The sequence below is a fragment of the Brassica oleracea genome, chromosome C1, assembly GCF_000695525.1.
Source record: "Brassica oleracea var. oleracea cultivar TO1000 chromosome C1, BOL, whole genome shotgun sequence".
Taxonomy (NCBI): domain Eukaryota; kingdom Viridiplantae; phylum Streptophyta; class Magnoliopsida; order Brassicales; family Brassicaceae; genus Brassica; species Brassica oleracea.
Genome location: NC_027748.1, coordinates 41,014,548 through 41,025,242, shown reverse-complemented (window position 1 = coordinate 41,025,242; position 10,695 = coordinate 41,014,548). Strand labels below are relative to the sequence as shown.

General features: G+C 31.4%; 2 protein-coding genes across 4 annotated transcripts; one reads left to right on the top strand and one right to left on the bottom strand.

The window, feature by feature from the left end:
* Window positions 1-2,771: 2,771 nt before the first annotated feature.
* LOC106343602 (coatomer subunit zeta-2-like) lies at window positions 2,772-4,427 on the bottom strand. 3 transcript variants are annotated; one of them, XM_013782866.1, is made up of 7 exons: window positions 4,332-4,427; window positions 4,087-4,115; window positions 3,817-3,976; window positions 3,544-3,691; window positions 3,365-3,442; window positions 3,184-3,268; window positions 2,772-3,063 (listed from the first exon to the last, which is right to left on the bottom strand). In XM_013782866.1, the coding sequence occupies exons 2-7, from the start codon at window positions 4,108-4,110 to the stop codon at window positions 3,004-3,006; spliced, it is 555 nt and encodes a 184-aa protein (XP_013638320.1). In that variant the 5' UTR covers window positions 4,111-4,115; window positions 4,332-4,427; the 3' UTR covers window positions 2,772-3,003. The 3 variants fall into 3 exon arrangements, with proteins under 3 accessions (XP_013638320.1, XP_013638336.1, XP_013638327.1); XM_013782882.1 differs by having other exon boundaries at window positions 4,218-4,424; XM_013782873.1 differs by having other exon boundaries at window positions 4,222-4,424.
* Window positions 4,428-4,544: 117 nt separating this feature from the next.
* LOC106302967 (adenosine kinase 1) lies at window positions 4,545-7,065 on the top strand. Its single transcript, XM_013739379.1, has 12 exons — window positions 4,545-4,783; window positions 4,896-4,949; window positions 5,134-5,180; window positions 5,261-5,292; window positions 5,366-5,467; window positions 5,550-5,617; window positions 5,707-5,783; window positions 5,867-5,964; window positions 6,048-6,118; window positions 6,191-6,257; window positions 6,354-6,537; window positions 6,703-7,065. Exons 1-12 carry the CDS (start codon window positions 4,692-4,694, stop codon window positions 6,843-6,845), a joined length of 1,035 nt encoding a protein of 344 aa, XP_013594833.1. The 5' UTR covers window positions 4,545-4,691; the 3' UTR covers window positions 6,846-7,065.
* The last annotated feature ends 3,630 nt before the right edge of the window (window positions 7,066-10,695 follow it).

Below are 10,695 nucleotides of genomic sequence, written 5' to 3'. Positions count from 1 at the left end.
TTTGTTGTTTCTATTATTACTCTTTTGTTAAGGCAACGTTGAATATATGGACTTTGGTTAGAAAACATTTATTGATTCTTAATCATACTTTAGTTGCTTGACAAAATGTAAATGTATTTTTGATTTATCTGATCGCATTACCATTACGTATACATTAGTTTGATCTAGTAATTTTTTTTTGTCAGTGTACACTACCAAATGTATTTGATCGCATCAACTTTTTTTGTCAACTTGTTCATTTTTAGGGTTAGCTTACGAGCGAAGAAGTTATCATTGCATAGTTTGCAAGATTTGAGTTCTTTGTGCTTTTCTACATAATGTCTAGCAGTAGACGTTGTCAACTTTCCCATTCAAGATTCATATTGCCTGAGTTTATAGCAATTGATTGGTTTATTCTTAGCAAAGTAAACTACGGTTTAGTTTATTGGTATTTTAAAGTTATCATGATATCACTTTGCGGCAACATAATATTCTTGTGGGTATTCGTATTTAGTCCGAAAATGAACGAACGGTTTGGAGCTCATATCAAAACTTTTTGTTGTTGTCTTTGAATAATGGTGTATATACTGCTTTATCAAGAAAGAAAGAAAAACAATTGGTGTACATTTTGATTTGCTAAAATCTTAAGCTTTTAAGAAAAGTAAAAGCTCTTAGAATGTATAATTTCTAGACCGATAAGCTAAACTTCGAACATGAATTCAAATAATATTTTAAATAAAACTAAGATTAATTATAGGTATGGACAAACGAATTCTGGCTAGATAAGGAATGCTTGATTATTACGTTAAACTACATGTTGATAACTATTAGTTAATTTTAATTAAAATGAAGTTTTTCAGATTATAACCATGATTCATTTACAGGTATATATCAGTTTTTTTTTAATTAAAATATATCAGTTTGAAAACATTTCATCTTCAAAGTAGTGCGATTCGAAATGAAAAATGAAGAAAAAAAAAGAAATATAAAATCGTATACCTACCCCCACTCGCATACACTTTCATTAAGAAAATCTCATATACGAATATGTACTATATCATAATAAAGATGTTATCATTACAAAATATATAGTGGGGATGAAGGAGATGGAACAAAACGATGTGCACTTGATTGATCAATCAGCGATGTGCACTTTGTGTAAGCATGGAAAAAAATAGATGGTTTTAAATTTTGCATGTGGAACTAAACGAAGATCGATTCCAAAATTGATATAGATCAACAATTCCATAACATCTAGTCAATATACAGAAAACATTTGATTAAAAGATTTTGATTGGGCTGATGGGTTCACAAATGGAAAACTACAAAACTATTACTCCCTCCATTTCATAATAGATGATGTTTTGAAGAGTTATTGATGTTTCAAAATACATGATGTTTGATATTTTTTAATTAGTTTAAAAGTTATTGAAAACTGTGTGACCAATGATGTTTTATAGTATTTTTGATGATTGGCTGGATTAGATTTATTTAATATTTTTAGTGTTAATTTTTAGGAAAATGTGTACGTCTTAATTCTTGTGACTTCATCCAAAACATCAACTATTTTGAAACAAAGAGAGTATTATTTATAGAACAGTAATTGTTATGAAAGTTTAGTAATTGTTGATTCTCAACAACAATTACTTTCCGATCTATGTCTTCTAGTCTATTTGATCCCTTGCTTTTATTTGATTGCTTACGTCTTTTGCAAGAGTACTTGAATTGTTAATAGCCTCCCAAATAATGTAAACTAGGTAGTTGTATGCGAATTCACGGATATAAATATTGTATGAATATATATATATATATTATGTATGCAATATCATAAATTTTGAATAATAATTAGAAATATTAAAAATATAATTTATAACTTCAGATATTTTGAAATTAGTAATAAGGTTTTCATAAATTTGATGTAAAAATAACTGATGAATATTTAATAATAACAAATGCTTGTGAAATTATATATGTAATCATCACATTAACTTTTCTAACACATGTTATGCATCTTCTTCAGACTCTTCTTGTTTTTCTCGTCATCATTTCATTTTTTTTTAATTAAAATTTTGCTAATTGTTTCCTGATGTTTTACATATTTCCAAATATTTATTTCTCTCTCTAAATAATAATACAAAACATACAATCAATAAACCAAAAATCTATCTTAAAATTAATTTCAATCATAACATTACATTATTCAGTATATTATTTGACTTAAATGCAAAACATTTTTTAAATCAAAGTCCTCACATGTTCCGTTAAATATAATTTGTCCAATCTTCAAAACTTAATTATTATTAAATATATATGAACATTATAAGAGATTAATAATTATTATAGATACTACTATATTTTTATAGGAATTTGAAATCATTATATCAATTTCTATAAATTGTTTTCTATTTATTATTATATGTTGTATATAAATATAAAAAAAAATTGATCAAATATTATTACACTTTTTATAATTTTGAAATTAGCTATCACTAATATTTATAATATCATTTATGTTATTTGGCAAATGATAATAATTAGCTTTAGACTTACTTTTTATTTTATATATAATTAAATAATTTAAATTATAAAGAGTTGTGCTTATTATATTATGTAGTTTATAAATAAAAAATAATAATTTATCAAACGTTATTATTCTTTATATAATTTCAAAATTAGTTTACATAAATCATTATTTATAATATAATTTAGATTATTTGACAAGTGATGTTAATTATTTCTATTCTAGAATTATTTTTTATTTAAAATCTAAATTAAAATAATAAAATTAAAAATTATGAACCAGGCGAATTATAATAATTTTCTGGAGAGTTCACAAAATGATGGATTCAAATCAAAAGAGTAATATGGGTCCAAAGGATAAAGAACACATGGACTATAATTGATACAAATCAAAAGAGTAAGAGGCCCATTTACGAGCCCAACAAAATTCGCACATGTGACCGCCATAGTTCTTGTTCATAAGCTTCTGATTATGATTAGGTGTGGGCATGCATATGAGAGAACTCATGTAAGCAGACTTCTTGCCAGATGCTCCCGAGCTGTTGCCAGTGCTTGAGTTAATGTCTGCAATCCCAAAGCGTAAAAGGGATGCGACGTTTTAAGTTAAGCAAACACACAAAACCCAAGTGATCCAAAACTAAATCAAAGACTATAAAGAAGATGCTCTGGTCATAATGTCATCACCTGTTCAGAGAGTGAACCACTAGCTTCTGTGCTCTGCATTGCTACTTTCCCCGCAATGACGTTAGGGTCCGTTTCAAGTACCACCCTTAAACACATATTCCACAAGCCATAAACAATCAATAAGCTTAAGACTCAGTATATCAAAGCTGTGTAGGGATTAGATATTAGACTTGCTGCATACCCCTGATCGACCATTTCATCCAGGCAGAGAAAGATGAGATCCAAGTTCTCAAGGGCTTCCATCTTTTCCACATTGTTCCTGGTAAGGAAAAGGAGATGCAGCAAACATCAACTGTTGAGATCGTTTATTACTAAATAAAGGAAATATTCGATTATTATTTTATAAGGTCTAGCTAATACCTTAAAAGAAGTGCAACAGCATCGAAAAAGCCTTGAAGAACAGAAGATAAGACGAGCTCGTTCTCATCTTCGCCACCAGTAACAAAAAAGTGAAGGTCTTGGGCGAACTTATACACAATAACATTACTGTCCAACAGTGTGATCTCAGCTGCACATAAATGTTAAACCCAAGCTTAACAAACATCTATAAGCGACTAGAACATACAGTATGTATATACACAGACCATGAAAGAAAAATTGCTTAAATGAATCATACGTGCGTGTGGTGTTTACCTTCAGTGCGAGCATTGGTCTTAGAGGTCTTGGAGAAGACAAGTTTCTCGAAACTCAACTTGGCAGCATGAGTTGACCAGTCATCGGAGTAGTACTTGACAGCCACACGCTTCCCTTCAGAGTCTAGAAGAAGAATGTTCTTCACCAAAGGACATGAATCCTTATTCAATGTAATACGCACAGTCAGTAGATCCACAGATCATGCTAAAGATTGTGGCTTTAGCAGATAGAATCACATGCTAAGAATGTTCAATGAGGATATGCACTTACATTAGTCCCGTGAAAGCCTGACATTGCCACTGCAAACACAAAAAAAGCAGATGACTTTGAGTGATTACACCAATCAAAATCTCAGATTCAAATCAAAGAAAACACGAATTGATCGATACAAAGCTCCATACAAACCCTAATACAGATCTCTACAATGCACTGAATCACAATAACGAAATTTCGAAGTACGATTGAAGATCTGAGGAAGCGATCGTAATCGAAGAGTCAAGGTGAGCAACGATCACCGGAATACAAGATCGGAGTCGGATTGCCTTTTTCGAGAGAGCGAACACTGTGCAACCTTTCGTCCTCTTCGTCGTTTGTTAGTTAGATCTGAATTTGAGAATTTTGAATCTGGCCGGTTATGATAACTTGAATGGTTCGACCGGATCCGGTTTTTTATGAATTTTGAAATGTTATACTTAATAACCGAGACTGCGCGGCGTTTATTGTTTTTGGATTTGAACTACGTGCCGTTTTGGAGTTTTGACGAATATAAACAGTCTCGCACTCTCTCCACTGTCTGAACCGAACCCCACTCGAAGAAGTGTCCTCCCTTTACCAGATCTGAATCTCTTTCCTTCACAACATCATCATCATCATCCATGGCGTCCTCTGATTTCGATGGAATCCTCTTGGGAATGGGAAACCCGCTCCTCGACGTCTCCGCCGTCGTAGACCAAGAGTTTCTCAACAAGTAAGCTCAGATCAGATCCATCTCTTCCAGATTGTTCTCGTTCCGATCTTGATTGTTTACGTAGAGATACTCCTCTGATCTCTAATGTTTTTTCCTCTGTAATGGTTGACAGATACGACATCAAGTTGAACAATGCGATTCTCGCCGAAGACAAACATTTGCCCATGTAAGTAAAAATAAAGATGAACACTTTTTTTTATTACAATCAAAGAGTAAATTTTGTAGCCTTTTGATAAATGGAATCTTGATTTAAGTCAAGAATAGAATTTGGATTTTTTTTTTATGTGACAAGTTTATAATGCTGTCACAAAAGTCTGATGATTGTTATGACTGTGATTTTTTTTTCTTAGGTACGATGAGATGAGCGAGAAGTTCACTGTCGAATACATTGCTGGAGGTAATTATTAGTTTTTTTTTTTTTTTTTGAAACTTGGTGTTTGTTTGATTATGATATATATTCGTTTTGATTATTTTCAGGTGCTACACAGAACTCAATCAAAGTGGCCCAGGTAAAGTGATGGTTACGTCCTTATTCTCATAGAGTTACTACTTCTTTGCTAAATGAATTATACCACACTACAGTGGATGCTTCAAATCACTGGGGCAACCAGTTACATGGGATCCATTGGTAAGGACAAGTACGGTGAGGCAATGAAGAAGGATGCCACAGCAGCTGGTGTCAATGTGAGTCAGTCTTTGCTTTCTGTTTATCAATGCTAAGTGTTAGCTTGTTTCTGCTTTTAATTTGCTGCTGTTTTGTATGCAGGTCCACTATCATGAAGATGAGTCAGCAGGTACAGGAACTTGCGGTGTCTGCGTTGTTGGTGGAGAAAGGTCGCTCTCTTTCTCTTGCTTATCATTATTAGCTTCAAAAGATTTTCTTCTAGGGAGTTGTATTGATGTATGTTTCCTTTTTTTCTCAGGTCTCTTATTGCGAATCTTTCTGCTGCTAATTGCTACAAGGTTGAACACCTAAAGAAGCCTGAGAACTGGGCTCTCGGTAATAATAAACTCATCTTTTCCTACCTTGAGTTTGCACTCTGAGATTGGATAGTTTCACATTTGTTTTCCTTTCCTTGGCAGTTGAGAAGGCCAAGTTCTACTACATTGCTGGATTCTTCCTCACGGTGTCACCAGAATCTATTCAGTTGGTTCGTGAGCACGCCGCTGCAAACAACAAGGTACACAAAGATATAATCCCTTCACCAAAACGTCATCTTCTATATGAAAGATCTCTGATGATGGATTCTTACTTAACTGACAGGTGTTCACCATGAACCTTTCTGCTCCATTCATTTGTGAATTCTTCAAAGACGTTCAAGTGAAGTGCCTGCCGTAAGCATTACCCTAATCTTATTCCATCTTATAGTTTCCTAAAGCAAGACTCATGCATGCGATTCTAACCAGGTACATGGACTATGTCTTCGGCAATGAGACGGAGGCAAGAACCTTCTCCAGGGTTCACGGATGGGAGGTAAACATCCATGGTTTGTTTCACCCTGTTTTTTTTTTTTTTATTGTTTTAACAAAGACAGCTTTGTTGCTAATCTTTGTGGTTGTGTTTATACAGACCGATGATGTTGAGCAAATAGCAATCAAGATCTCTCAGTTGCCTAAAGCCACCGGAACATACAAGAGGACTACTGTGATCACACAAGGCGCAGATCCAGTGGTTGTCGCCGAGGATGGAAAGGTGAAGAAGTACCCAGTCATCCCTCTCCCCAAGGAGAAGCTCGTTGACACAAACGGTGCAGGTACATGATAAGACCATATCTCTCACACGAGCTCTAGTTTGGTACCCTTCAGTCCTAGGCTGCCGCTAGATACAGTGGAAGCTAAGACTTTAAACACCACAAACCCTAGTCAAGTTGTAATAACCAGATCATGGTTTGACCACTTTTTATTTGTGGTTCATATAGGTGATGCGTTTGTGGGAGGGTTTCTTTCGCAGCTGGTGCATGGTAAGGCGATCGAGGAGTGTGTCAGGGCGGGATGCTACGCTTCAAACGTAGTGATTCAGAGGTCTGGCTGCACTTACCCTGAGAAACCAGACTTCAACTAAAGCTGAAACTCTCTCCAAGCATACTACTATTATCCCAAATAAACGTCAGTAGTATCACATTTTGAGGCTTTGATCTATTAAGTGTACGGTTTTCTTTTTTCACAAAAACTATGAAGTGAAGTGTGTTTTGGCTTGTTTTTTATCATGCTTTTAATAGAATTTTTATTGATAAATAAAATATTAGAGAAAATAAATATCATTACGATACTAGTGAGTGACATATCTCCTATATATTAATTGAAAAACATTACAATTTATTTTTGTAGCCACGTGTTATCACTATATGTTGGTTCATTTAATTATATAATAAACTTTTTAATAAACTCACCGTAAATGCATTATTAATGTTCTTTATTATTTTCTTAAATAAAAGTTACGAAATTGCCTAATGTTGTTAAAATATATATGACAATCAATGATTTTGAATAATAAAGATTTGATAAAAATTAGTGTATTTTATATCATATTTGTTTAGTTTTAAATTATTAAAATAAATTAAAAAATCACGTTAACCATATAATAAAATTTTATGAATATGTTATTTTTTGAATTTTTTAAATGCCTATAAATTACTAAAACTGTTAAAAGTCTCACATTTAAATTTTGTGATCTATGGTTTAAAATTTTTGTTATGGAAAAATAAAATGATTAGAAAATAATATAAATAAAAATTGTAATTTATTAAATTATTAAGATTAAAAGAGATATATATATATATATATATATATATATTTATACCATTTTAAATTAAACTATATATGAATTAAACAATCAGTGATTTTGAATAATAAAGATTTGATAAAAAATAGTGTATCTTCTATCATATTTGTTTAGTTTTAAATTATTAAAATAAATTAAACAACCACATTAACCATATAATAAAATTTAAAATTTTCTGAATATATTATATTTTGAATTTTTAAAAACGACTATAAATTACTAAACTGTTAAAAGTCTCACATTCAAATTTTGTGATCCATGGTTTAATTGTTTTGTGATCCATAGTTTAAAATTTTTGTTATGACAAAATAAAATGATTACAAAATAATATAAGTAAAAATTTTAATTTAATTAATTACTAAGATTAAATATATAAATATATATATATCGTTTTAAATTAAACTATATACCATATAAAATACATAAATATTTTAGTTTTAAAATTTATTTTGAACAATTTTTTATAAAAGATTTGAACAAACATTGACAACTATAAATTACTAAAACTATTAATCCAGCAATGAAAATTTTGTTATCAATAATTTAAAGTTTTTGCTATAAATGATACAAATGATCAAAAAGTCATATGAGTAGAAAATATCATTTAATAGACATTAATATTAAAAATACACTATGTATGTTAATATCATTTAAATTTAATTATAAATTCCTATCAAATAGAAACAAAAAATATTTTTTAGATTAATAAAATTGATTTATATGGTCGCACCAAGTTAATTATATATGTAATACTGATTTTAGTTATTCAATAAATATTTATTATTTCATAATATGTAAAAACATATAATACATAAAATAATTCATATATATAATACTCATTGTTCCACCAAAGCCAAAGCTTAAAATGTGCATATTGTTCATGGCTTGTTGCATCTTTGTTTAAAATGTGCACAAGTTGTAATCTGTTTTTGGTAATTAAGCTCCACCAAAGCCAAAGCTTAAGTTATTTATTTTTCAATATTAAGAGTTTATATTCAAATACTTATAAGGTCTGTGAACTTTTTTAAGTTGGATGATTAGTGACATATATAATTCAAGTTTACAACATTATATTTTAAAGAGAAAAATAACTCATGAGCCCAGTTCCAGTTTGTTTTTCTGCAATAATCATGACTTGAGTCCACATTCACATTCTATATAAAAATATATTGTTATTATTGTAGTTAAGACCATTTCATAACTTGTCTCTTAAATCGAGTTCAAGTTGGCTTTCGTTAAACGAATTCTATTGGATACTTACTGTATATGCTAAACAAAGTTCGTAGAACCTCTTTTTTAGGTCGGTGCATAGAACAAATTCTACAGAATGAAATGATGGGGGTATATAAGGATATGACAGCTTTGTCTCGTTTGGGATGTTTCTCGTAGTAGGGTAGGAGTTGGACCAATATAAGTCGTTGAAGTCTGTTTACTTTTGACCTTTTGAGTATCCAATAACTTTGACTTTTCCTTCTATTCTAAAAACTGTAATGAAGTTGTGATATTTGAGGGTAAGCTATATCAATTTCTTTTTATTAATTATGGTATCTTGCCAAAAACTAACGAATCTTTCAGAAAAATAGTATCGACGACTAATTCGATTCTGAGTTCTCTTATAAGATTTAAGACATTTTTCTATCTTTGTTCGGCCAAACATCAATAACTTAGTTTTAAATTTAGAACAACATTTTTTTCTCAAATCCACCTCTTATCATAAGGCTGTCAATGCTTGGTTAATAAAATTATATCACGTCGAATACAATGTTCAAGTTGTTTTTGTAGAAAATATAAAACTGGGATCAAACCGTTAACTTAAAATTAACCCACTTGGTGCAAGCAACACGACAAATGTTGTGTTAGTAGAAAATAAGTTAAGTTACCAAGGTTTAAGGTTGTTCAACAAGTGTTACAAGACTTGGTGATCGTGGTCGAGTGGTAAGGAGACGGGACTGAGACGCCAACACGTTTCAGGTTCGATCGACCTGTTGCGCGAAACTAAGTCACAATTATCCTGGTCACCTAACACGGATATGGACCTATGCTTTACGGCTCATTTGAATACCCGGAGAGAGGATCTATCCGTGGGCTGCACCTCCCTTTAGGGATTAGTCTGGGCCTCTCCATGGGCCTGGGATACCCCTAGGTTAATCAAAAAAAAAAAAATGTTACAATTTACTTGACCACTTTTAAGAAACCGAAGATTTTTTTAATTGATACTGTATTTTTATGTGTGAAAATGTTAAACTTTTCATTAAGTTTATGTAATCAAGGTTCCAAGAAAATTTGGGAAAATCTCCTTGGTGACTCCCAAGTTCCCTTTCACTAACTTCCCCATTGCAGATCTCATGATAATTTTATAAATTATCATAAAATAAGTCTGATAGAGAATCATATGCTTACTGGCATTAACAATGCAAAATTTGTTAATTCTATATTAATTTGACATTTGAATCTCATAGCATGCAGTTTCTTGCAATATATGTATTCAGTCTTTTAAAAGAGCTCCAACATGTTCAGTTGTCTGTCATTACTCATATACATTGTGGTTAAAATTATGTGTTGTAGTTCTTTCACCATCATCTATTGTGATCTTATCAAACATTTTTCTAATCAACAATATGTAGAGTACATACTTGAAATCAAATGTTGATGCAACAACGATGTTGAAATATAAGATAAAGAAACAGTAAATTATATCAACAAAGTTACTCTAAAACGTAACAACTACCAAACCCCACACTTTTACTGGGGAAAGTGCCAATTTCGACCCCAACAATTTCAATCGTGCCAAATACGACCTGAATAATTGATCAGTGCCAAATACGACCTCAACTCAATTATAATTCAAAAAAACTACCCGAACTTCTTAAAACGTGCCTAAATATACATTGACTCTAACAAAAGTTAGTCAACCGTTAACAAGATAAAACGACGTCGTTTTGATATACGTGGAAAAATGCCAATTTCGACCCCAACACTCTCAGTCGTGCCAAATAGGACCCGAACAAATGGTTAGTGTCAAAACCGACCTCAATTTAATTATAATTTAAGAAAAACTACCTGAACTTCTTAAAACGTTCATAAATCTACATTGACTCTAACAGAAGTTAGTCAACCGTTAACAAGATAA